Raw genomic sequence first — 27881 nt, forward strand, 5'->3', positions numbered from 1 at the left:
TATATATACAGTTCGAAGGCAGGGCATGACAAATGAACAAGTTGGGTTCGTTTCTTCAATCATCCAATAAATTAAAGTATATTTTCCCAGCAAATAGGCAGATCTGTTTAAGTGAACTTCACACGATTTAGAATAGTTATAAACAAAATCTTTGCAAATATTTTGCCTTCAAACATTGATAAATTATTTATCAATAATAGGCAACAAAATTCTGCTTTAAGTTACCTGAGTGGTTCTACTGGTAATTTTAGAAAATAATACAACTATAAACGCTTCTTATTAAAATACTGAGATATAACAGGTTAGTAGGCTACTTTTGTTTAAATTAAAATCTGCAAGGTTAATGACTCAAACATCAAAATGGCCTTACTGAAACGTTTTTGTAGCATTTAATATAGCTACCATGCTGATATGCTGAGGACAACGTAAAGACTAAAGACTGAATCTTTTTTTATGAAGGAACTGTTTGATTGACGCGGAAACGAGTCAAACTTCCCAAAAGGAGAGTCTCCTCTCGCTCACTGCAGCAGCACAACAGCGCCATCTAGGCGCTTCATCCTTAATAACCCCAAGTCCATACTGGTTCAAATAAATCGTTCACGGTTAAAATGTCAGTGAGAGTCTTTGCTCATGAGTCTTTCAGCTTGTTTATATATATATATATGTTTTTTCGAAAGCTTGGATAAATGAGCTTTTTAAAACCTGTGAATATGTAGGCTGTGTTTGTTGTCGATATCTTCATGGAAAGATGCTAAATGCCAGTATAAAGGCTTAAGGATCACTAACTGTATTAATTGTGGGGGCTACAAGTGATCACCCTGTGCTGAGTACATAATACAGGAGAGTCTTTGTTCCCAAACAGTCTACACAATCCTAATCCATCTGTCCCACCAACCCCCACTCCTTGGCTGCACATTCATGCGGATCTAGGAAAGACGAGAGAGTGACTTCCTTCCACCCTTCAGTCCCCAGGACATAGTTTCCTCTCACAGGGACCAATTACAACTGCTCCTTGTATCTTTCCATGCCACTGCTCCATAGTTTTCCCAATCCAGTAACTACGACCTAACTAACCAGTCCTTGCAAGCCAAGTCAAATAATAACTTAATAATGTGAACTCAACAAAATGTATTCAGATTTGTAGCCATTTAAGTTAATTATAACCCATAACAGATTTTTTTCTACTGGACTATGCTGAAACATCTCAAGACCTGAAGTTATGTCTCCTTTAATGATTTTTGCTTCTTCTTCTTCTTCTTCTTCTTCTTCTTTTTAGCTGAAGTGTACAATACATACAAAACAATGAAGACAAACAAATGATACATCAATCAAATAAACATGAGAATGAGACAAACGCCACTGTCTATGAACTTTAAAAAAGGACATATTTTTTCAAAGGCAGTCATTTCATGTATACGTACTTTTATATGTGTATACTTTTTATACATATTTTATATGTATATTCACAGTGAATACCATTATTCCATTAGGCAACAAATGTATGGGTTCATTGAAGGCTTAGATATTATACATTTGTAAAAATTGGATTTGAGGTAAAAGAATTACATTTTTCAAATCAGTTCATGTTTATGGTTCACAAAATTATTAATATTAAGTTTACTTTTAATAGCTTCTTTTAATCTTTTGTATTGGTAGCATGTATTTTATATATATATATATATATGTAGAGAGAGAGAGAGAGAGAGAGAGAGGCCTATATCATTTTTGTCAATTTTGTGTAAATCCCAATTACGTGACAACATTTTACCTGCTGTTTTTGGCATATTTTCAATAGTATTTATTTATTTACTTACTTTACTTTACACAGAACATTTCAGTTCAGTTTTCTCTTTATTAACATGATTACATAATCACTTGTACTCAGTCAATAGTAATATGTCATACAGATTAAAATACATCTAAAACACTATAGAATACAACTCCACACAACTCCACAGTTTTAACAAACACTATTTTAGTAAACAGTATTTTATATGCTAAATACTTCTATGTTACATAAACTTTTATTTTTGCATTTCTGTAGCCTATTGCTTTTTCCCAATGTCCTCCGTTTTTATTTATATTATCTTTTGTCATTTATGGGCGTATAGATGGACAGAAAAACATTAATGTAGAGAGCATCTAATTATTAAGACATTACAGAAAATACCGTGACATGAAAGGTGACATATTCAGACCGGTGATAATGAGCTATTATATCCACATAGGTAAATTGCGAGCAATAAATCCGTGGAGATGGAGGTTTTTTATCACCTCATAAAGTGGTGCGTCAGTGTAATTTCAGTATACACATCTGGTGGGTTGTTATAGTGATCCTGTTTGTAATATATAGGATATCCGACATGAAAGATGGTATAAAAGTGGAGAGTGAAAGTGCCAAAGATATCCAGCCATTCTGAACAGGTCAGTACTGTTTACAGTATATCTGCAATTGACTTGATATAAGACATGAAATTAATACTTTCATTTTGTTTTGTAAATTAATTTTCCATATACAGTAACAAAAACTTAGCATTATAAGAATTTTATTGATGCATTATGTTTTTACACTTGTCTTCCTCCACTGTTCAAAACCTTATTCAGTTTCAATAACACCGTTTTTCTAAAAATGTTTTTTTTATTATTTCTATTTTATTTTTTTAATTTTTAATTTTTTTGAAGATTGATCATTCCAGTCCAGTTGATGTTTGGTGATTAATATCTGAGCCATGTATAGAAACACCCTTATCTTTCTGATCCTGCTGCATTTAGGTATGGCTTGTCATTTTTGTATAGATTTTGTGAATTGTAATTGTGTTATTTATTGAGACACTAAACTGAGTTACACAGTCAGCTGATAGTGTGTACTATTATATACATTTACAGTGTCATTTAGCAGATGCTTTTATCCAAAGTGACTTAAAAAGGAGGAGAATGGAAGCAATCAATGTTTTGTTTTTGTTTTTTTAGTGGTCTTCAGTACAAACAATAGTACTACTAGTGATGTGCAGTCGACTGAAACAACAGCAGAAAGGTCTGTGAGCACTGAGTCTGACTTTACACACACAAGCCTGTCTTCTTCAGCCACATCCATGGATCTGGTCACTTCACCGCATCAGCCCAGCAGCTCTGTCGGTGAACCTTCTGAAGAACCGCAAGGTTTAACATCAGGCCAGATCGCAGGTATAGCTGTAGGATCCATCGCTGGGGTGGCAGCTCTGGGTACGTGGTTAATGAACGTTTGCATTTACACTTTCTCATTTATTTATGCACTATGACTGTGTAAGATTTTAAATCCATTCTCCTAAATGCAACAATAGATTTGGGACTTAAAACGAGAGCCTGTTCTTTTAAAATCCATTAAAGAACATGATTCTTGGTTTAAGCTCATACTGCATGTGAATTATACCTATATTGAGAGAGTTAATATTCAAGCTCTGTATGCATGTATGATGTGTGCTTATCTAAAATCCAATGAATACCTTCAGAAATCCCAGTAGTTCATTACTTTATTCAAATTTTGACTAAGATTTGAGACTAAGGCAATTTGTAAATATGCAAGAATATATTACATACAGTATGTGTAGCGCTGAACTTCAAGATTTGTTATAATGAATATAATAAAACTCATACATATGGCTTTGAAAACAGTCTGAGTTAATAAAATTCCATATTTTGAATTTCTTATCTCCAGTTTATTTATTGATTAACATTAACAGCAGCAATTTAGGTAAAATTATTATTTGATTTTTTTTACGTTTTTAAACCAGAATAAAGTCATATTTCTTAATTCTAAACATTATAAACAGAACAGTTGTTTGGAAATGTTTCAGTAAAACGGTATTACTGAACTACCAAACAAAGTCATGTGAGGAACCATTAACTTTACCTTCTGTTTGGTTTGTTTCGCCTCATGGTTACCATAGGGGAGGGGGAAAACACCTAATATTTCAGGGCTAATGTACACAAACTGACATATCATTTTGTACTTTATATTATGTAACGCCAATATTATGTAATAGCAAATATATAGCAGATGGCAAGCTGATATGCCAGATCTATTAATAACTACAAACTAATAAAATACCTGTAATCAAGCTACTTATTGCATTGTCAACATTTAAATGATAAAAATATGAACTGTTAACGTAATCATATTTCTTGCTCTGTCTAGGTGGAGGGATATTTGCTGGACTGAAGTACAATGGCAAACTGGGTGGCTAATGTGACTCTAGCTGAACCAACTGTATTTCATCGTACCATAATCATGATTTTTTTTTGTAACATTTGCTTTTTTTATGTAGCCTTGTGTCAACTGACAAAATGGTACAAAATCATTATAATAGCTCTGACATGAACATGTTGATGGACAATGGGAGTTTTTTCTCAGAGGTAACTCTCTTTTCTGAGCCATTTTTGACCTGAGTGAAGTCATTTCTCCGCTAGTTCACAGGTGTAGATCATCATATTAATTATGAACAAGATCCACTAATGTTTTTAACATTCGCAAAGGGTCAGAATACTTCTTTTGAACATTTTTTTTTGTGATTGTGATTTTTTGCGTTGTGATTTTATTTTAGATTTGTGCCATTTCCAAAAACAAACAAACAACACCTGGTCTTCATGTTGAACTACTGTATCTCTCATTAATAATAATCTACTGTCTCTATTTTTGCAAAGTTATGATTTTATGACATGGCCATGAGCAGCGATGAGTTGGCACGAACATCCTGTGGTGTCGTTTATGATATGCCTGTATTTTCTCTATGTAAACATAAGCAATACTGTATTCTGGGAAACCACAAAGCAGTGGTTGTTATATGTATGTTTGTGTATGTAACCACAGAATTTGTGAGTTAATCTTTGAACGATCTGATAGAAACAGCACACAGAAGGCAGAAAGATACAGTCACACAGCAGGTGAAAGAGCCCTCTATCTCTCTCGCCATCCAAACAGAGCAGCACATCAAATATTTATCCCTCTCTGCAACTGCTTTATAAACACTATCCAGTTTAATCCCACATGCAGTGCATCTCTGAATGAACAGGAAGATACAGACAACGGTAAACAAGTGTATCAATGTGGGGGAAAATTGGAGGGGGGGGATTAAAAACTACAAAAGAAAGAAAGCCCGCTCCAGGAACACATCCCTCCGTCCCAATGTTCATACTATCCATCCTAATTAGAAGGCATATGTGCGATTAGAATAAGTGTTTCCCATAGTGTGTTGAAAAGAGTGTGCCAAAAGTCCCCGGATGGTCTACCATTTGAGGTCGATTGTTTAAGTGTGGATCCGTGCACACTCTAATGGCTAATCTTGCCCACAATCCCTTGCGCTTTGACGAATGATTCAGTTGAGAACAACCATAGACAGTAAAAGAAACATGAATAAAAATCATTTAAAAACTACAAACATGGTGGATGCGCGACAGTAGGTTTAGATAAACAGGGTTGAGTTACTAATATTCAACATTTAACCTGGTGAAAAATATTTATTTAATGTTTTCTGTGTTGTATTTAATCTGCAACAGGAATGTGAACTTTTATAAACTTCCATTTGTTCGTTCATTTTTAAATGCATCATTATCCAGAAGATATGAGCTGAGTTCTCTGTATGAAGACCCATAGCTCGCAGATCAATGTGCTACTTCATTTCTCTCCAATAGGGTGGGAAGTTAATTGAAATGAAATTTGGAGGGTGTTTACTGTGACAAGATGATTGACAGGTCAGTTTACAGTGTAAACTGGGACGCAGCACATGTATGAAGTTCTCCTCAGGTTCATGCAGGTGTCAGAGTCATCACATTAAGAAGGCTATGAACCTGATTCACCAACATTTGGCAACCAGAATGTGTCCAAATACTAAGAAATTAGTATATGTAGGCTATTATTTTATCATTTCTTTGTAATGTTTTACTAGAAAATGTGCTTGTAGTAGAATAAAATTAATACCAATTGGTTTGAAATATTAAATACAATAACATTCATAGACCTGTGTAGCCACTGTATATTCTAAGGGCATAATTATTCAGCAACGCTCGGTGTGATATTTCCTCTAGTAAAGACCTCTCTGATTGATGTGTAAACTTTAGTCTGGACTGACGTATCAAGATCAGAGGGTTAAGGAAAGGGCAGTTGGGTAAGAGCAGTTTGTTACTATACCGCTGAAAGGAGGCTTGAGTTACTCGTGGCACAGTCAGCAAATTAAGTGAGATCATTTTCTTCTCCTTCTCACAAATTGTGTTCTTCTCAAACAGATCTTCTGTTATAACCTTTAATCTGCAAAGGCACTAAGAGCATGCACACACATACACAAAGATACTAAGGGCAGTACATTTTAATTTGTTACTGAAAAACAGTTTGAGGTCCTCCTTTATGTATAGGTATATTCCAATATAGATCTAGCCCAGGGGTGTCAAACTCAATTCCTGCAAAGTGAATAATTTACCCAAAATAAACACACCTGATCCAACTAATCAAGTCCTTCAGGCTTATTTTGAAAACTACATGGTATGGGTGTTGAAACAGGGTTGGAACAAAATTCTGCAGGGCTTCTGCCCTCCAGGAGTTGAGTTTGACGCCCCTGATCCAGCCTATTAATTGCTTCTACTGAGAGCTTCTCTGACTGCTTCAAGACTCTCTCACTCTCTCTCTCTCTCTCTCACACACAAACACACACACACACACATACACACACCAATGACCTGTGGCACTAATAAGCTCAGTGCCACAAGTAAGATGTGAGTTTCTCCACTTCGAGGTCACTGTGAGGATCATTAGTGTCTGTGAGTGAGTGAAGAGCGGACTAATGTCACCCTCTAGTGACCGTACACTGGTACAGAGCATGGAAATGAGCTTTCAAATTTATTTAGCCATTTAACATAATAATAATAAATAAGTCATAATAATAAATAAAACATTCTAATTTATTACTGTGATGTTACAGCTGATTTTTTATTCAGCTCATTCTACAGTCATTACTGCAGTCTTCAGTGTCACATGATCCTTCAGAAATCATTCTAATATGCTGATTTGGTGCTAAAAAACATTACTTTAATGTTTTTATACATTTTAAAAACAGTTGTGCTTTTTAATATTTTTGTTGAATCTGAGTGAGAATTCTTAAATAGAAAGAACAGCATCTACATGAAAGAAATATGTGTACAGGACAGGTGTGTGTGTGTGTGTGTATATATATATATATATATATATATATATATATATATATATATATAGAGAGAGAGAGAGAGAGAGAGAGAGAGAGAGAGAGAGAGAGAGTTCATAATCACTACATACATACATACACTAATGTAGTAATGCAGACAATTCACAATTACTTCTGTAGACATTTGCTTTTATTCCTATTCACTTCTTTTTAAAAGCCAAGAGCTCTTGATATGCGGTACACTACAGTCACATTTTAAACAAAATAATAATTACACTCACTTAAAATCTCTCTGTAGAAAAAACATTGCCTGTTTCAAGCACAACGATAAGCTACATTAACATCATAAATAGAGAAATAATACATAAAGGTACACACACACACACATAACCCTCCTGGTGGCTTCTTATTTGATAAAGACTCATGCCCAAATTAAACTGAATATTGTAGTCCCTGACAGAATGAGAAAAACATAAGGCCTCTTTCAAATATATTGCCCCTGGAGGAAAATATTAGTTCCACTAACACCTAAAGAGGGAATACTTTATATTCTCCTGGAGATGGACCCTTTTCACATTTCAGAATCCATAGTTTGGTATGCTGTGAATACAAAATGCAACAAGTATATATTTTTATTTTCCAATTTGCTCCAACTGCAAATGAACAATCCATGGTAGCACTTTTATGACTTTTCAAAAGAGAAGACAAGAGAAATATGTTTGTTTTCACTCACTCTGCCATTATATTAGAATCATCCTCTGCTAGATTCATGATGTAAAAAAAATAAAAATAAGGTGGAATCAAATCATTCTGGTCTGTGAAAAAGGTCCAGTTCTTTTTGTTCCAGCCACCAGGGGGCAGTCCTACAATCATTTCTGTAATGGTGAGGGTTTTTGGAAGGGGCACAGTCATGCATTAGCACTAAACTAAGCCCTTCCCATGTGCATATTCTGTTGAAAATCAGCAAATCAAGCAAAGCGGAGACTTATCTTGACGGAACATGTCTGTTCGAAATAGTAAACAATCCATTGAGCAATCCAAGCATCATTTACACACTTGACCTACACGGTCCCTCAGCAAGATGACCTCTTTTTTAAACTGGTAGCAATTAGCTTGAAATTAAGTAAAACATTGAACTCATGTTAATAAATTAAATAAGGAATGGGGATTGTTTGAGTCGTGGTGACTGTCTGCAGAGCTGAACGGCTCCAGTTACACAGTGCATAGAGTCCTACAGTATCAGTCTGGAGACTGACTCGTACACACACAAATACACACACACACAAAGTCCTGCTCATTCAAGAGAGGTAGTAGTTCATGTTCCTCTGTCTTTGTCCATTTCAGATTGTTAAATCTATCCCCGCTGCAGCAGCTTCTTTCAAAGGGGGAGTGATGGATGGCGGAGCCCTTACTGTGAAGCTCAATCTGGGCTTGGGTTAAACTTTCATCCCAGGCTTCATTCCACTTCATAGGCCACAGCCATAATTCAGTTCCAGTATGTGTTTGGCCTTGGTTAAAAGGCCTGGGATAATGTCCCAAGGGTCCTGCGAGCATGTAGACCCTGACCATGATTTAGTTCAACAGCAGCAAAGGGGTTTATTTTATCCAAGGCTTGTCCGTTTCAGGTGTAATCACATGCGTGAAGAGGTGGCAGATTCGTAGAACAGCACATATGCATCGCTGCTGCGCACCTGGCTGGATGACATGGGGCTCACCCTGAAATACAGACAGAAATGAGACGTAAGCTAAACAATGGCTCAGCGTCAGCATCTACAAACACAAACATTTGACACGTAAGGAAAATTAGCACAGCCTTCTGAACAATGCATCCTACAACACTGGAAAGGTGCACTACTGTTCAGTAAGATGTTTTTGTTAAAGAAATGAACTCTATCAATACATCTTATTCAGCGAGGATGAAAGAAATTAATTAGTGACAGTAAAGAACCTTAACTATTTCAATTTATATACTTTTTTATAAATGTAAATATTTCAAATAAATAAAGTTATTTTAAGATTCATCCATCATCTTAAAGCTGAATGAATAAGCTATTCGTTGATGTATGGTTTGTTGGGAATGGGTAATATTTGGCTGAGTTACAACCATCAAAAATATGAGGGTGCAAAAAAACTCTAAATACTGAGAAAATCGTCTTTAAAGTTGTCTAAATGAAGTTCTTAGCAATGCATATTATTAATCAAAAATGAAGTTTTGATATAGTTGCAGCAGGATATGTACAAAATATATTCATGGAACATGATCTTGACTTAATATCCTAATGATTTTTGGCATAAATTTATACAGAATAAAAAAGAAATATGAACCCAAACATTTTCTAACAGATTTTTGGAGCCACGGTACATACAGTACTAACTACATTATAGCCTATAATACTGTAAACTAAGATTTAAAAAGTAATGCAAACACTTATAATATTACTCCACAAACTTTTTTGATACTATATTGTTATGTTTATTTACCTGGAGTCGTTGTACGTGTACCATTCTCCTATGCAGGGATTGCGGCAATATGCTGTGTAATGACCACCCAAAGACGTACCAGTGTGATTGGACACAGCATACAGATTATACACTGCATTTACTGTGAAAACAACAGCAATTAAACACAATTATCATGGAGCTACAGTAAAAACCGCATTGCTCAGACTACTGCACAGAATACAGATGAAATGAATGACACTGCAGAACCTACCGCTGTTATCAGAGCCAAATTCCCTGAGGTCCAGCTCTTTGAGGGGGAAGTTTACAAAGGTGGAGAGTTTGCTGGTTCTGACTCGACACTCAGAGAAACGCTTCAGGTCTGAGATAGTTCGAGAGTCAAGGACAAACAATTCACACCGCATCTTACCAGTGTTACATATTTAATCAATCAATACACATTGGTAAATAAGACCTGAATTAAAACGCAATTCTTTTAAAGCAAGATTTGTTCAAAAAGGATACGAAGCACCAAGATTTTGGGAAATTTCTGAATGGTGAATTTTTTCGTACATTTTCGTCTTGTTTTACATCTGTGGCATGTCTGCAGGAAAAAAGGCTGTTAGTATATGTTTAAACAAAAATAGATAGATAGATAGATAGATAGATAGATAGATAGATAGATAGATAGATAGATAGATAGATAGATAGATAGATAGATAGATAGATAGATAGATAGATAGATAGATAGATAGATAGATAGATAGATAGATAGATGCTGATTATACTTACTGGTCTCTCATTCCCATCTAATACATCTTCCTTGGTGAAAAGTCGAAGGCAATCCATTAAACTCACTTCTCCTGAAGTCTGAGGAAAACAACAACAACATGAAGCATGCACAATAACACAAACACGCTGTCATGTGTCAAGTGTGCATTTGAATCAATCAGTCTTCATACTAACCTTGGCGATAGGCAGGGACAGATCCCAGAATGGATCAAACACTGTTGAGCAGAAGCCACACTCGTTACACGTCAGAGAGCTTTTCAGCTGACCAACAAACAGATCTGTGAAAAGAACCAAAAAACATTTGCACTTGATATTGGGAGCAGGGAAGCCTGTAGCTGGTGTTAATATAGCAGGTCAACTCACCGACTACTTTACTATCCTCACTCTCCAGGTACTTGTTCCACATTCTCTTGCCTTTCTCGTCGTCCCTGTAGATAAAACACACTTCGTTTAAGACCCCAGACAGACTGCTTCCTATTTCTGGCAGATTGCAACAGTTGAACCACACACTACAGGTGATTCATCTGTTACATCAATCGGCACATCATATTTCTTATGCTCACTTGTATTTTTGACTTGATCAGTCAAAACAGTGATACTGTCAAATACTGCTACATATTAAAATAGGGCTTTTCTTTTTTAATACGTTTTAATATATCAATTATTCCTGTGAGGTCAAATAAATCATTCTAATGTGTTGATTTATTATTATAAGGTTTGAAGACAATTGTTTTGCTTAATATTTTTGTGAAACCATGATACTTTTTTTTAGGATTCTTTCAAAGTTCAAAAGAACAGTATTTCTTTGAAATCGAAATCTTGCATAACATTATAAATGTCTTTACTGTCACTTTTGATCAGTTTAATGCTTCCTTGCTGAATGACAGTAATAATTTATTTTTAAAAATACTACAGACTCAACCTTTGAACAAACCGGTGCGTTTACTTACGAGAGGTGATCAAAGTCCTCCATGAGGGATCTGGGTTTCACTGTTACTCTGTTTACTTCATTATGAAGCCCATCCAGCAGAAACCGCAAGAACTCCTGAGCATCCTGCTGACTACAGGACCCAACAGAGGAGTCAGTATCGCCTGGTTCAAAACTACATATTAAAGAATACAAGTACAAGCTTTTACTGTAGCTGTAACTTACTTGTAACCAACAAATCGAGGGGCATATTTCTGAATCTGCATTTTGAAGTCAGAAGGGCTGATGGCCTCACTGCTAGCTGATGTCCAAATAGTCTGAGTGAGCTTGGCAAACTCTGAAATAAAGAAGCAACACATACATTTGGAGGCATATGACTAAGACACAGGACCCAAAGGCTGTCTGGTATGTATGATAAAAGGAATGCGCTACTATATGAACTGGTAAACGTGTCTCTTACCCTCCATCAGCGCAGCTTTGGCCCTGCAGTTGTGGTTGAGGTCCGTGCGGTGCGTGTTACGCAGACAGTAGTCCCTCAGGTCATGAGTGTTGCTCAGACACTGCAGAATGGAGTTCATGAAACACTGCAGAGAAACATTTGAAAAAAGCAAGAATGAGATGATTACTCAGCATACATAGTCTGCAGTCCTTTTGAAAGAGTCTTTCTGAAAGACGTTTGCATCGACATCAGGGTGAGCGACCCATGTTTGTATGAACTATAAATCAAACTATAGATGATTTGTTTAGAAATACTTACAGTATTTCCCAGATTCCTGAGGCCCACCAGACCCTGAGCATTCTTTGAGTTCTGTAAAAGAAAGCGAAGAAACAGAGTGACCTTTGAATCCAATGACAATTTAGAGTCATACACAGAAATGTTTTAATACATTCAAGTATGACTAAAGCACATGACACACTTGGGCCACATCATTTGTTTGTCACTGATAGTCACAGTGAAGTGAAAGTGCATGTTTAAGAAGGGAGTTTCTAGAAAGGGATTTTAATTGCACGCATTGCACAAATATTTTTTATAATTATAGAGAATTACATAAAAGCATACTGTACATGTCTGTATTGTATTACGTATTATGTTTAGAGAGCAATGTGTGTGAGCTGACCAAAACGTTCTCTCTCGGCTATTAAGTGGCATGTTAGCAGATTTAGACCGAGACCCCTGCTGTCGAAGACTTGACGCAAACAAATTATACCCATCTGCTACACCACAACAAAAACAACGAAGCAATTTATTCAATCAGGGATGAACCATCAGTGATAGGTCAGTTATTACAGTAAGTGATATATTCATATCTTGCATTTCAACAAATTCCGACAGCTTGGATTGATGATTCTGATTTCAGTTTGATATTCTCGACATAAGTGCTCAGCCTGTTGACCATGACATAACACGGATGGCTCCAGAGAACATGGACAATGCGTCAGAGGCTCCTCAGTATGAATCTCACGAATGAAACTGACACACTCAGAATCAGTGATATCGAGGCCTGGCATAGCAGCGCTCATTTTCCTGTGCGTCATTCACTGATTGCAGCGTTAACTATGTGGCTTTACAATGGTGTCTGCGATGCTCGAGAGAACTCAACCAAGTTTCAAACTTCCCCTCGAACAGGTGATTTTCCTGTCTGAGTGTTTGAGAAAGCGTTTGGGAAACTGAAGACAAGTTGTTGGTTGGAGTGCCATACATCTGTCAAGCATTCAGTACCATGTTATAAATCAAAGTACCATGGTATACCATTAATGTCAGTGTGTGTTTATACAGAACCAACCAGAATACACTTCAATTAAAAGTAATGAAGTGCACTAATCAAACACCTTCGATTAGCACCTCTGAGAGTAGACGCATCAGGTTCAAACATGTTCTGCTGCGAGTTATCCCGGGAGTTTTTCTGTTATTCATTTATTCATCCAAACATCTGATGAGATTTTTCTTCCCCAAAGAAGATGAGAGAAGGGGAACAGATGGTCCAAGGCCTTCCTCGGCTGCTGAGCCGGTCTCTGGCTTTCACACCCAGCACTTAAACCAAACAGACTGGTATGACAACAGCCAGCACCCAGCAGCAGCAATGGGTACGGCAAGCGCAGGGAGTTCTGCCTCAAAAGCGATTGGATAACCAGAGGACAGCAGGATCTCACACTGGCTGTCTCTTCAAAGATTTTCAGAGAGCCGTGAGCTTATTGGCTGGCGCGAGTTGAAAGCAAGTGAGTACTGTAAGAACACTGTGTCCTGACCTTAGTTTCTGGAAGCCTATGTGCTCTGCTGCCAAAAGGCTGGTCACATGAGACACAAAAATTTAATTCAAAAAGACTCCTAAGACTTGGCTCTTTTATACCTTGACATGCATTTATGTATCTACTCACCAATCTAATAATTTTTGTCGTTGATTATATTAGACACATTTGTAAACAGTTTATAGCACCTGAAATGTGTCCTATGTTTCAGTGCATCCACTGTTCTAAAATAAAGGACACATTCTGGACAAGTTGGGACACCTGAAAGGAACTGTCTGATTAGAAATGGGACATCTGGTCGGCGTAGCACTAACTCCACCATCAGTGTTGATGATAAGCCTCGAGAGTTGATTACGCTGTCAATGATTGACAATCTCGATGGGCGGGATATAGATAGTTTGTGCAAGGTCACACAAGCATGTGAAGAACAGGACCAATTCTTGGAACGTAATCGCCTAGATATACACCGATAAGATTCATTCCTTTAGAAACGCGCTGCTTAGGAGTCCATTTCTCCCTGAATATTACTGAAGCTCTGATTGTTGCATAACAAACACTGGTTACACTGGGAAATGTGGTTATCAACCACTCCAATAATTGATGTTATGCCCCTTGAACTTTGTTGCTGTAAACTACTGCAAATAGAGGCAGCTTTCCCATCATTTAAAGCCACTGATGGATTAATGTAATGGATTATTCTTGTTGTGTAAATAGCTACCATTAACCGTTTCTTTTCTGGTATTCCATATTTTACCTTTATCATTATTAATGTTTGCAACCACTGAATTCATATATAAATAAATAAAATAATTCCTATTCATATAATTCATTTATTTCAACATTTCCTTCCAACCCACTTTTAAAGTAATTTCTTTTCAAAACTACAAAATTTATAGTACTATTTTACATCCAGCAGTACTGTAATATTGGATAAAAGCTTACTAAATTGTAAGTATATAATAAGTAATGCTATTTATATTCATTGAAATATAGCTATTCGTTCTAATGGAAAAAGGAGATCAACATGTGGGGGTCCTTGGCATTCACTACAACATCTGTTTAATGTATGAAAACTAGTTCAGTATCAAGGGTCATCTTACTATGAATGTATATTTCGCCACAAATCTGAATCATAAAATCAGACGTCATCCTAACACTTTGCCTTTCTAGGCTAAATATGGCCCAAAGGTGTAATATAGAAATATCAACGAGCGGACAATGCACAAAGAGGTGGTGAAATGCCTCTAGTTATCATTATGTAGTCTAAACTACATCATAGATGATTCAGTATCGTTTTAATTTGCACTGTAATTAGCCCTTCTTAATGGTAGCCACCCTGGCTTCTCTCAGTGAGTAACGCGCTCGCGCTGCCTACTCACTACTGAGCGCGACGCAACAGCTGCGCAGGTAGATGGCGTCATCCGCTCAATCTACAGCCAGCGGCTTTCAACGCAACTAAACGATGTCCTGCGTTACGTAACAGTCAAATGTACGTTTATATATTTGTGTATATACATTACAGGCCGTAATACCGATGAGACAAACGTAAAGCTTTCGTAATGAAGCAGCATTACGAATTTGAAAACACGATGAAGTAAAAGCTGACGCTAGAAACCTGGTCACTTGGCAAGGTCAGAGACAGCAGCATCTGTACATGTGCTTGTTTGGACGTCTGGACGCTGTCGGGGAACAGGTTCGCCTGATTGTCCCTTCAAAGGTTACATTTTTTCTGAAGTGCGTGAGTTTTGTTCCCTAAAAGGTATCCTAAACCTTTAAAAACAACTATATATCAATAAAGGAGAAATTCCATTTAGTGTATAAAACTGTATCTAAGGGGCTGAAGCGACCAGCATAGCTGTTTTTAGAAGAAAAATACTCTCGCTTTATTTATTCCAGTTTCAAATGTTACGTATTGTTCAGGTATAGGGTAGGTCTATACGTCTGAAAAATGAATTGCACATCTCCATCAGTGGGACTAAACAATGTTTTTCAGCACTGCACATTTGGGATGCCTTTCTTTCTTAACTCACCTCGATCAAATTATAATAGAAGGCTAATCGAGGTTTTGAATTACGAAACAACTATTCATCTCCCATATAACCATTTCCTAGAATAAACAATAACAAAAAAAAATTATTTTAAGGACACGATCGAGCTTCCTCGCCACTTCCAAGTTCAACAAGACCCAGAAATATTTATCGTGTGTGTCGAAGCCTATGATTTTCATGGGTCAGAAAAGAAGCAAATCAGAGCTGGAGCTGAATCACAGTGATTTACTGTTGATCTGCTTCCAAACTACGGTCTAGTAATTGATTGAGAAAACAGTTGAGGGGTTAAGCAAGTGTGCATGTCTACAAAGCAATGAGGCGTAAATATGGAGTGTGTCAGCTGCTATAGTTACACTATTTTAAACGTTCATATTTCCAAATATTCCCTCTGCTGGAAACGAGTTTCACATCTATTTTAAACGCAGTATGCAAAAAATAAATAAAAATAATAATTATCCTATGAGCTGTGAGTTAGGCTTACCTTAGCCTGGTTAATGAGAAGACCCACAAATGTGGACACCAGCATAGAGCGAGACATCGTTGGATTTTTTCTGCGTATATCCTGCTTGATGAAGGGGAAAGCTGACGCCGGCGGCTCCTCTGGGACAGTGACCGTGTACGACTGTCGTAGACTCGGCATTATGACTGGAGAAAACTAGCGGAATAAACGGCGCAATGTCTAAATATGACTCGACAGGACCGAAGCCACTGTATTCCTGCGTATCAGTAAAGATCCTCTCTCGGACGGTCCCTTGCTGTATTCCTCAGGTGATATTCTTGTCATACACTTTGCTCAGTCAATGTCATTGGGCTCACGAGAGCTTTACATTCACGAATAATGCGGACGAATCGCGCTTGTGGCATACAATACATAAATGTAATAGATAAAAAGACAGAGAACAGTACTAAAGCGACGCGCGTTTAAATGCTCTCTTCAGCGGTTCATTCGGTTTTCAGCGCGAGCGCTGAGCGTCAGATATCAGCAGAGGAATAATGGAAAAGTCCGTGTGCTGTTTGGTTTTACTCGCGCGAGCGCACGCCCCCTCGGCACGAGAGATACGTCATGCTCTCCTACGTCACCCAGCAGAGGACAAGACCTTCCCATTCATCTGTGACAGTAACACTGGACACACAACCAGAGCATGTCAACTATGATGTAACTACGATGTTACATTCTTGCATTTATATTTATGTAACATTTCACTTGACACCTGGGTTGATGTACAATCTAGATGTATTCATACACAGCTATTCACAGGAGTTGGACAAAAGAATGTAAAGCCCCATAGGGGTTACTTTCACTTAGCTAGAGGGAGAAAAAAATATCACAATTCTATTCATCGTTTCATTGCTTATATTCTACTCACATCAGTAATACAATTGTGTTTAGCTGCATTTAGAAAATTGGTGACTCCTCACGCCTCCAAAAAGCCTGTTTATTAGAGGCATCTGTAACCTTAGCAGCCTAATTGATTGGAGATTTAAGTCTTTACAATTATGACTGCATACACCAAGCATAGCAAGACTTCATCAGAGATGAATAATAGAGGGTGAAAACTGAAAGTCACATTGAAGTCCTTGTTTCTACAAAACGACCACAGAGAACTACACAAAGTCAACATGTACAAAAGAGCCGCTAAAACTTTCATTACCGACACCAATGCTATACAAAATGCAAAAAAGCTTGTCATAAAACCTGGACAGAGCTGGACAGACCTGGACAGAGACGTCTTTTACTGTAATAACAATTATATAAATTTTTTGTTTTTGTTTTATGTTTCATAAAATATACTGTTAAAATTATGTTGTGAAATAAACGTGAAAGAAAATCCTAGTTTTTGCAAACCTGTTTGAATGATCAGATCAAAAGAGTGATTTATTCGCCAAATCTAGCATCACTGGTTCTGATTTTAAACAGTTGAAATTTTAGCCGAGAAAATTATTCTCAAGTTGCTAATACAGTATTCTCCAATGACACAGGTTTCTCTGTAATATTTTATTAGGGTACAGCAGTATAAAGGATCTATCGATGCCCTTAAAACAGCTAAGAAAAATCCTGATTTATATAATTACACAGTGGCTCTTTTTTTCTGAAATGTTCTGTTTTTGTATAATTTCTTACATATTTATTTCTACCAGTTTGGCAGATACTTGCCTCAGTGTATTACCAGCTCATAGGCTGAAATAAGACTAATTACGGGGCTTTGCACTGTAGGACATTCCTTTGCACATTTATAAAGCTTCCCTGTTATACTTTTAGATGAAATGAATAAAACGCTTACAGTCAGATGTTGAAGAAGGAGTCATTCACTGCCCCTAGCCAACAAGAATATCTGAATTTAATGTACATTTCCTTACACAAAAAGATCTCAAATTCTTTCTTCCTTTCAAGTCATTTATTCTTATTTCATTTTTGTTTGCCTAAGCATTATTTCCTTCTGTGGAATTATATTATATTATATTATATTATATTATATTATATTATATTATATTATATTATATTATATTATATTATATTATCAGATTCAGAATTTCAGTATTTTCTTGTATACAAGTAGGGAAAAAAATATTTTCAAAGTTTAATGTGATGTGGTTTGTGTAGCATCATGACTCAATACTGTTACTAACATTACACTAAATCTATCCTCCAGTGACCCTATTACCTCACTCTACATTACTCCACACTAAAAGGCCCAGCAGACCAGTGACCCAGAAGAAGCTACAGGGAAATCTGTGTGGGAACAACGGCAAAAGCCCTAGTGGTGTCTCTAAAGCTCTCCTGTGTCTTTTCACCAGCCTATTATGTAAGCACTATCTAAGCATGGCAGAGCTGGCCAATTCTGTGCAAATAATGGCATTCATCTTATGAAACACACGCTGAATCAAGCTTATATAAGAGCTGTTTGAAGCTGTGTGCTGAGCCTTATATTCATGTCCGCCACAATCCACATCATCAGTGATGGACATGCCAAAGCATCGCCTTCTCACTGCCACAACTAACAGATGTGCTTATGTGAGAGAGACACACTCAAAACGAATTAGAGGGGCTGTCTTTTTGGAAGAGATCTGAATAACAGGCCTCTGTATAAACAAACCAGAGTGACACCATGATCACAAAAGTAGAGTCTGCCTTCAGAAGGCACACATAAACACAACAGAGGTCATCTACACATACAGTAACTCCCTCTGACTATTACAGATTCAGATTTATTCTGAGGGTCAATCTCATGAAAACATCTCTATGTCCAATTGAACCACAAAATCAAAGGCAAAAAAAGAGGTCATATGACGTTGCTAAAAAATAAAATTATTTTGTGTATTTGGTGTAATGCAATGTGTTTAAGTGGTTTAAGGAAAAAACTACATTATTTTCCACATACTGTACATTATTGTTTCTCCTATTTGCCCTGCCTTCTGAAACATGTCGATTTTTACAAAGCTCATGCTCGTCTGAAAAGCAAGGTGTGCTCTGATTGGCCATCTATCCAGTGCTTTGTGATTGGCCCGAATACCTCAAGTGTGTGATGGAAATGTTATGCCCCATATCATACTGTGATGCCCCAGTCAGTGTTTCCCAGTCAGAACACTGGCACGACGATACATTTAATCATTTAAATTTAATCATTTAGCAGACGCTTTTATCCAAAGCGACTTACAAATGAGAACAATAGAAGCAGTCAGGTCAACAAGAGAACAACAACAGTATACAAGTGCCAGAGACAAAAACAATAAAATTAATTCCAAACAAGGCATTTGTTCCATCTAGTGGGGACATAATTACTGATTATAATGACTTATACTGTCTTTTTAAGCATTGCGTTACATCACGCTGCGTTAACATAAAACCATGTCTGCATTTGTAATCGGAGAAACGACAAAAAAACAAGCGCTGCTCTACACTGCTCAAAACTCGCGTTTGAATCATTAGTGGCAAATTTTTACATATGAAAATGTCCTTACAGGCTGGGAGTCTCAACAGCCGGCATTGTAGTCTTTTCTCCCAGGTTCCACAAACAGCCCTCCGTAAAATGCAATGCACACTCACAAATATTTGTTTAGAATTTTTCTGGAACACTCTTGTAAATACAACTTAACCACTGATTTCTAGTTGTGTCCTATTTGGAAGGCCAAACAAAGTATTTATTACTTTCACAACAAAACACACAGCATCTCCACGACATGGCGGCGGCAACAATACAAGAGCAAAAATAAAAGTTACACCTTCTTTGTTTGCATAAACATTTGTGTGGTATTATGCAAATCTCCCCACATCATGACATAGACATGTTGGGGCTTGTTTAAACGAGGCGTTTTAGGAGGACGTGGACGAGTCTTAACTTTTAAATAGAATATCTGATTGGGTTTGCGACTTTAGTCTTTGCAACTTTAGGGATCTTATCTATTCACAAACATCTTGTAACACTCCAAAGAGGCATGAAAACTTGAAATCGCATCACATGACCCCTTTAAAAATATAATTTGATAAAAATGTATTTTTTAGAATCATTAAGTTTACAAACAGTATTGTTGTATATATATATATATATATATATATATATATATATATATATATATATATATATATATATATATATATATATATATATATATAGTTCTATTTGTATAATGGGGCCTAAAGTGTCCCGAGAAAATATCGCTCACAGCATAAGTGGCCTGTGTCCACCCCACAGTGCATCCAGGTGCCATAGACTCTGCTGGCAATTGGTGTATCCGAGCTCAGTTATCGACATAATGCACTTGGAATCTTCATCCGTCAGACGAGACCACTTTCTTCCAATCATCCACGGTCTAATATCATTTGTCTCACTTCATTTGGCGATGATGTACAGTTACACGGTTATACACACATTATAAACATTATAAATTGCTATATGCTATATAAAAAAATGCCTATCTGGAGTGAATTTTTGTACCCTACAAAAGCAGTACACAAGCCATGAATGAGTGGTGTTTACACAACTGAGCTAATCAGCATGCAGGGCTGTTGCACAACAGGCCTCCACAGCCAGACTGGCACAGGGGTCACTGTTCTCAAGGAACCAAACAGTGGAGCCTGGCATGCTGGAGGATTTAAGCCCAAAATGAGTGAGAATATTTGGGAGTGAGCCCTTATTTAACAGCAGTGTATTCTCGGTAAATAGTCTCTAATTTAATTATTAACTGTCAGAGGTCCTGAAGAGACTTTAAGCAAGTTAGTAGATAAAGTGTCAAGTCAGCGCAGAAGACTGCTAGTGTTAGTGGAAAGATACCAAGAGAGAGAAGCATATCCTCTCAGTTCTGCCACTGTAAAAAAAAATCTTCAATGCACACAGGTGGATGACAGAAGAAGAAAAAAATAGAAGAGCTGCATGTGTTTGAGTCTATAATAAGCAGCAGTCCTCGATGCAGACGGAGTGATGTCACCAGAACCACTGCAGTGACTCATTCTGAACCCGCCAGTCAAAAATAGACCAAAACATCACACTGACCTCTAAACACTTCCAATACACACCCACAACACACAGAGACACACCACAACACTAAAAAACAGCACAGTGACCTCTAAATTATTCAAACAGTGCACTCCACCACACACAACAGGCAAAGCAGCGAAATCATCGCGTAACAGCCTTAAATATAACTACACTTACACCAAACACACACGCCTTAATGAGACAAAAAATGTGACAAGTTCTTAATTTCATTATGGTTTTGAAACGCTCTTAACCATGTTAAATATGTACACATTTTAATAATTATTTTTATATATTATATATCATAATATATACATTTTTATATATATTTTTAACAGAGAAAAAAAAACAAGATACAGTTTACTCTAATAAGTACTTACTTATGGTTAAACTAGTATGTTCTGTATAGTATGAATGCATGTAATCTGGATGTACTACTGTATGTTGTTATTGTCATGTGACCTGCAAGTGTCAGTTGCATCACTTCACTTTCATTTACATGTCCTCTCGTGTGGCCTCATGATGCTCATTTCAGAATCTCAGTGGAAATAGTTTTATGGATACTGTGAATTTGAATACTACTCTGTTTTCATACCCAACAGTTCACCTACTATATAGAATCATGCGGTTTGCAGGGGTCCTATCTCTGATTTCGTTTCCTGATTTATTTTGCTTTTCCATTATGTTTCTACATTTTGGTCATTCCACATGACTAAAACAGTTTATGTCAGTATTAGTATTTTTAGAAGTAGTTTTCTTTTGCTATGTAAAAAAAAAGCTTTTCATTATGACATCTAAAGTCAGCATAATTGTATCACCTGGACAATTATATATATATATATATATATATATATATATTCAAGCCACTGTATGAAAAAAAACGTACTTGTTTATTCTAAATAAAGTAATAGATGAGTGGCACATTACAAGATTGACTTGATAATTGAAGATTGACTTTGTGACTGAAGACAATTATTGACAAGACTAATTTTAATAGAGATTTAGGGGTCCACTTTTTGGTAACACTTTGGTATAGGAACCAATTCACATTATTAACTAGTTGCCTATTAGCATGCCTATTATTTACATATTGGCTGTTTATTAATGCTTATAAAGCACATATTCTGCACGACCATATTCTACATCCCTAATACCTAAACTCATCAACTAGCTAATTAATAAGCAGCAAATTAGGAGTTTATTGAGGTAAAAGGCGTAGGTAATGTTTGTAAATGGTTAGAATCAGACATTAAAATAAAGTATGACCGACATTTTGTTTTAACTAAGCTAGTTAACCAATTCTCCTACCCATACAATGCCCTGGTTACCATCCACAAGTCCCAGGCATTGCAGCTGTGGTTTTTGCACCTGCATACACAACCTACATTCTCTTGAGAACATTTACAATCTAATTCGCAATTGCAATCTTCAGCACCACAGTTTGCTGTTGGACGTCATGACCTACAAAACTGTACTTTAATGACTTCCTTATTCTTTCGAATCAGCTTCTTATGTTTTAATGACTTCCTTCTATCTATTATACTGTGCATAGTTAAACAGTGCACTGAACTTTTTGCTTTATATATATATATATATATATATATATATATATATATATATATATATATATATATATAAAACAAACAAACCAAAAACACCTCATAGTGTCATTTAGGGTGAGCAACATTGCTATGACTTCTGTACAACAAGCCATACTTACAGAGCTGTGTTCCCTGAGCACTTTGTGTGTCATGGATTTTGAAATGAAGAGTATGCAAAATATGCACATGTGTGTGCTCATCAGTTGCCAATCACAACATGTAGCTTGAGCGCCGAAGGTCCCCTGGTATGTGTTGCTATTGCAGTTTGACAATGGGTTACACCGGGTATCACTATCAAAAGACTCTCTTCAGCAATGCACAATCTCACAAAAATCTGACTTTTTAGAACCTCTACATATATAACCACACAGTTAAACAACAATCACTGCAGCTTCTGTGTAATGAGCAACATGCACATAGGTGCTGCTAGTGGTTAATGAATTCATAGTACCATGTAACACATTTGTGGCATCCAGGAAAGCCAAGCCAGAACTAACTCTTCTCCCATTCTCAGAATGCTTGCAATCCTTAAAGCATTCTCGTTTTCAATCAGCATATCTTGCAAATGGCCCCTGGCCAACAGTATAGGATCACGTGCAGAATATTTCTACTGAAATCCTCTCTTGAGTTCTACTTGTACATGAATAGTGCGCTGTAATACATGATTGGTTATTAACTAAAACAGCTGATGGAAAACTATTGCATTAACTCTTTATAATCCCATTTTAGACTTCATGTGCATGGTCTAGTTTACACATAATTTAATTAAACTCTAAAACACAATGCAATGTAGAGCAAAATTCTAAATACTGGTAAAACACCTGTAAAAAAATAAACACAGAAAAACTGTTTTTTTTTTTTTTTTACGGAAAAACTGAGTGTATGCCTTTATTTCTTTATTTACAGCAATACTCTTTTGTTCCATAGTCACTGCACATCTACAGAGCAGAGACAGGAGAGCAGACATTCAGGTGTCACAGTCATGGACCTTTTGTTGTGTTTTCACTTTAGTTAGTCATCTGGTCTGTTTAGTTTGAATTGGTGTGTCAACCCCTTGTCCATGTGGACTGTCTAAGTGTTTTTTATATGGTGTACTGATGTGGCTTCAGTGTAAATCTTTGGGATCTTTACCTATTTAATCATATGCTAGGTGAAAGTGCAAGTCTGAAAAGTACTGGTCCACCACTCCTCAAACAACCATTTGATTTGAGGTGTCAATCATGTGCACAGCACAAACGGTGAGGGACGAGGAACAAGTTGAAGTGCAATACTTTTGTGTTTGTTCAGTTCAGCCTTAGCAAGCAGCATTAATAAGGTCATTGGAGCCTGTTTGAGTTCCATGAAACAAAGCCTGTGTGACCTACCAGGGCAACATTCTTTCAGTGGCATGAAAACAACAGTGGGTAAGGCCATTGAACTGCTACGCTACAGCCAGCCAGAATAGCTTTTAGACTTACAGCAACATGTTACATTCGGACACAGCTAGACTGAACAATATAATGCAGTGGTGTTGAAACACCTCTTTCAAAGTTGAACTACTTTTAATTTGACACACACCTTTATGGATGGAATAGTATGACCAAAAAGGCCAAAAATTTCCATATGAGAGTTATATATGTTATATATATATGTTATATATATGTTACATGCAACAGTAATTTAAAATACCACTCCAAAACCACTGCACATAGAAAATGATGACATTCACAGCTGTTAGACAGTGAAGAGTCATACAGCTGGCTATGCTTCAAACCACTGCTCATCTGCAGCTGGGTTTAGAAAGGAAATCCTAGGCTGTTTCAGCCTCAATTACATAATATTAAGGTCTTTTACTGTAAGCCCAAGGCAAGCAATTGCAGGGACATGTGCCGGGCAAATGAGTAACTGGTAATGTTGAATTGACCAATGAATAAATGCATGAAAGGAGAGCAGGTTTGGCAGAGAGTGTTTACTTAGCCCTAATGAAATGTTCCCAGTCATGAGTGGAAAAACTCATGGGAGGGGGGGGGGGGGGTGCTTGATCCAAGAAGACCGCGTGGAAGTCTAAGAAAAGCAATCAATGCTGTATTTCCTGCTGACTTCAAGGTACAATCTTTATTTATATATACATACATAAAACACAGATTTCTATATTTTAAATATGCCAAAAATACTAAGATATGCAAATCCCTAATGCAAATAGTGCTCAGCATGAGATATTTGAGTGAATATATTTCAAGTTTCAAATTTCATCTGTGTGATACTCTGAGTATAAAAATACATGGGACACTAATATTACATAAAATAAGCCAATTTCATTTTCAGTGTGGAATAAAATACCTTTGATTATTTATTTATAGTAATTTCACTTGCCTTATATGCAATCTTCAACTGAACAATCTTAAATCACAATGCATTCCAACATTGCCATCTCTGCAACAAACGTGCAATACTGAGGATTGAGATTGGGTAACGTGCTTACATAATGCATTCTTCAGTGATTCAAAGAATCACCAATATATTCCCATTAATATAGTATATGTTTGGATTTAAACAGGTTCAGTATTTTTAAAATAATGTGCAGGTTCTGCTATCTTGTAATACATAAACAGTATCATGTGAGAAGTGTGTAATAGTCAGTCAGAGAATTTACTAGAATAGTTTTGCGCTTTAAACAGAAAGTTTATTGTTATACATTCTTTGTTATATTTAGCCACAAAGCCGATAGTTATTAGTTAAGAGGGCGTAACACATGCCTGGAGTGAATCTGAAGCCTTTACTCTGAAGCATTTTCTCTGCTGATTTTCAGAAAAAAATAGAATTGATTGCAAAAAAAGTGGTAAAATGTGTAAATGGAGCTGAAATAAAATGGTGTATTGTGTTTATTAAAAAAGCCAAAACGTGATAAATAAATAAAAAAGGGCTAGAGATTTTGTGGAACTCTGCATAGGTTTTTTTTTTTCAAAATGATTTGTTTGGGTCTATTAACAAGCTTTGTCTGTTTTCCTTAAAAAAATAATTGCAAAAGGCTGGTTAATTTTTAAAACTATGTTTATATACTATGTATACATAGTTTATTCTACTATGTTTGTAGAAAAGGCATACTTCCCCTTTAACTGAGATATGACTAAGATATTATTGTGAAAAATGAAAAAAGTGTTAGTTTTCAAACACTGTTTTCATGAGGATCAAAGGTTTTTCAGTGACAGCTGGAGTTATAAGAGGAATTACAGAGAACGGTGAGTATTTGTGGGACAGTGGACACTGAGACAGCCAGAGACATTGTATTTGCTATGGGAACGCAAATAGACTTAAAGCCCAAAAACCTAAAAAGACTCAAAGGCTAACAAGAAAAGAAGCACATAAGTGAACAACTGTGCTCTTTGGTAACTCTAGCAATGGCTCTTGTTTCTGCTTCTCTGTCCCATGTCTCTGATGTTTCCTCTAGTTCACTCTGGACATTATATAATTGCCATGTCAACCACAGAGTGTGCTGAGAGTGTAAGTAAAAACTAATCAGTGACTTTTCCTGTATCTGCCCTATAGCAATGAGCACTGTTAACTGTGAAGCCTGGAAATAGGAGCAAATTAGTCACATCATTAATCTGAAATGATAACAGAGACACAGCTGTTTGTGGCAGAGACAAAAGGTTGGTGACAGGTTAAATGTTGATGTTATTAGAGCAATCTGAGATGGCTTAGTTGGCAGGTTTGTTGCATAACCAAGTCTGAGGTTCCTAGAAACACCAGGTCAGTATATATTCATTGCAAATAAAGGGTGCAATCAGAATTTTCCCTAATAAAAAAAAAATCCATCATGCACTAAGGCAATCATTATTACAAAGACATTAATTAGGATATGTACGAATTACAGAATTACAGCCACTTTGATCTTCTGAGATGGACAATACACACAAAGTGTATTCAAATACAGACATCTGTTTCCACATCTCACTGAAAGAAAACTTAAAATAAAAACCTTTTCTCTTTCACCTATGCATTAGTTCCTTCTCATCCCCTTCCTTCCCCTCACCAATCCTTCCCTTCATTCAGCTCACTCAGAATGGTCAAAAGTATAATATAATGGCAAATTCAAATTGTTAGTTACTGTCTCCATTTCGGAGGATGTTGGTCTTTGGTTGAATACTAAGTCCCTGTTAAGGCAATGTAAAAAAAAATTCTAAACATTGTACATGTTGGAAATGTATTGCTAAAACATATTACAAAGACTGTGAACTGTAAAACACTGAATTGTGGAGTTTAACCATTAAACAGTTTCTCACCATGGCTGTGAACCTGATTTTTTGGGCAGGGCTTAAACGGGAGATTGATGATGCACTGCATGACTGCAGCTTTCCAGCGAGTGGGCGTGGTTTCAGCGCAGCCAGCGGACACGCCCCCAGCATTTGAGAGCTGAGACTACTGCTCATTTTTTTGAGATTTTGATTTCTTATTTTATATACTTACCGGCTTTTTTTTATCATTCAAATTATGCTGGGTGGCTAAAAACAAATTTATCTGTGGTATGACAAACTCAGATAATCATACTTAAATTTGACTTTACAGGGACTTTACAGGAAATCTTGCAAGAAGATCAGGGCGATTGTGTAGCCAGAAAGAGCTGTAGTGTGGTGTGTGGTATTTTCTAAGGTCAGGTTTGTATCTTTTTGTCTTAGATTTCTCTTTGAGCATGTAGCGTATCAGACTCGAACCACACAAATTAAAGAGTTGATCAGGACTGTGGTTGAAACACGAGCCGAATTCCTCAGAAAGGCAACAGGAGTTCGTAAATCATTCCTAGTACCAAAATCAGAAGCAAAATAACCAACCAACCAACTCTTTCACAGAATAGCTTTCAACATTAACACCACTAGAACAATTATTGATAATTTCAATTCGGAGAAGAATTTGGGGCAAGTAATCAAGATGCAACGCCGGACATCACATGGAAACCCATGAGAGTAATCAACAAGATCCTTGGATTGACTTCCCCCCACCTAGCAGAACCAGACTGAAAGGGGACCTCTTAACCTCTGGTCCCCACAGAACATCTTTTGTCAGAGAATGGCATAAAACTGTCTATTAATAACTATGTAATAGCTTAAGGATTCATATTCATGTTTAGTATGTATGTGTTTGAATCTGTAAGCTTGAAACAGTCATGACCATCAGTTATTTGTCAAATGGCCAGGCCAGTTTAAATACTT

The 27881-nt window shown here is 36.6% G+C and overlaps 1 protein-coding gene and 1 long non-coding RNA gene across 3 annotated transcripts in view; one reads left to right on the forward strand and one right to left on the reverse strand.

Moving 5' to 3' along the window:
• The first annotated feature begins 2375 nt into the window (after positions 1–2375).
• On the forward strand, positions 2376–5414 carry LOC127957426 (uncharacterized). Its single transcript, XR_008153794.1, has 4 exons — positions 2376–2424; positions 2683–2772; positions 2971–3222; positions 4175–5414. It is a non-coding gene; the product is annotated as an uncharacterized LOC127957426 (long non-coding RNA).
• Positions 5415–7338: 1924 nt separating this feature from the next.
• The window catches only part of LOC127957417 (ubiquitin carboxyl-terminal hydrolase 2), a 31922-nt gene continuing 11379 nt past the window's right edge, over positions 7339–27881 (reverse strand). The window contains exons 1-12 of one of the 2 annotated variants that reach the window (XM_052555953.1): positions 16102–16608; positions 12083–12133; positions 11786–11909; positions 11551–11662; positions 11348–11458; positions 10761–10825; positions 10572–10675; positions 10398–10475; positions 10131–10209; positions 9880–9987; positions 9648–9768; positions 7339–8882 (exon numbers count right to left, since the gene is read on the reverse strand). In XM_052555953.1, the coding sequence (XP_052411913.1) occupies positions 8798–8882; positions 9648–9768; positions 9880–9987; positions 10131–10209; positions 10398–10475; positions 10572–10675; positions 10761–10825; positions 11348–11458; positions 11551–11662; positions 11786–11909; positions 12083–12133; positions 16102–16260 (1197 nt within the window). In that variant the 5' untranslated portion in view covers positions 16261–16608 and the 3' untranslated portion in view covers positions 7339–8797. Of the gene's footprint in view, positions 8883–9647; positions 9769–9879; positions 9988–10130; positions 10210–10397; positions 10476–10571; positions 10676–10760; positions 10826–11347; positions 11459–11550; positions 11663–11785; positions 11910–12082; positions 12134–16101; positions 16609–27881 lie in introns of those variants that run through there. The other variant, XM_052555952.1, reaches the window with a different exon arrangement.

Source organism: Carassius gibelio, chromosome B5, assembly GCF_023724105.1.
Source record: "Carassius gibelio isolate Cgi1373 ecotype wild population from Czech Republic chromosome B5, carGib1.2-hapl.c, whole genome shotgun sequence".
Lineage (NCBI taxonomy): Eukaryota > Metazoa > Chordata > Actinopteri > Cypriniformes > Cyprinidae > Carassius > Carassius gibelio.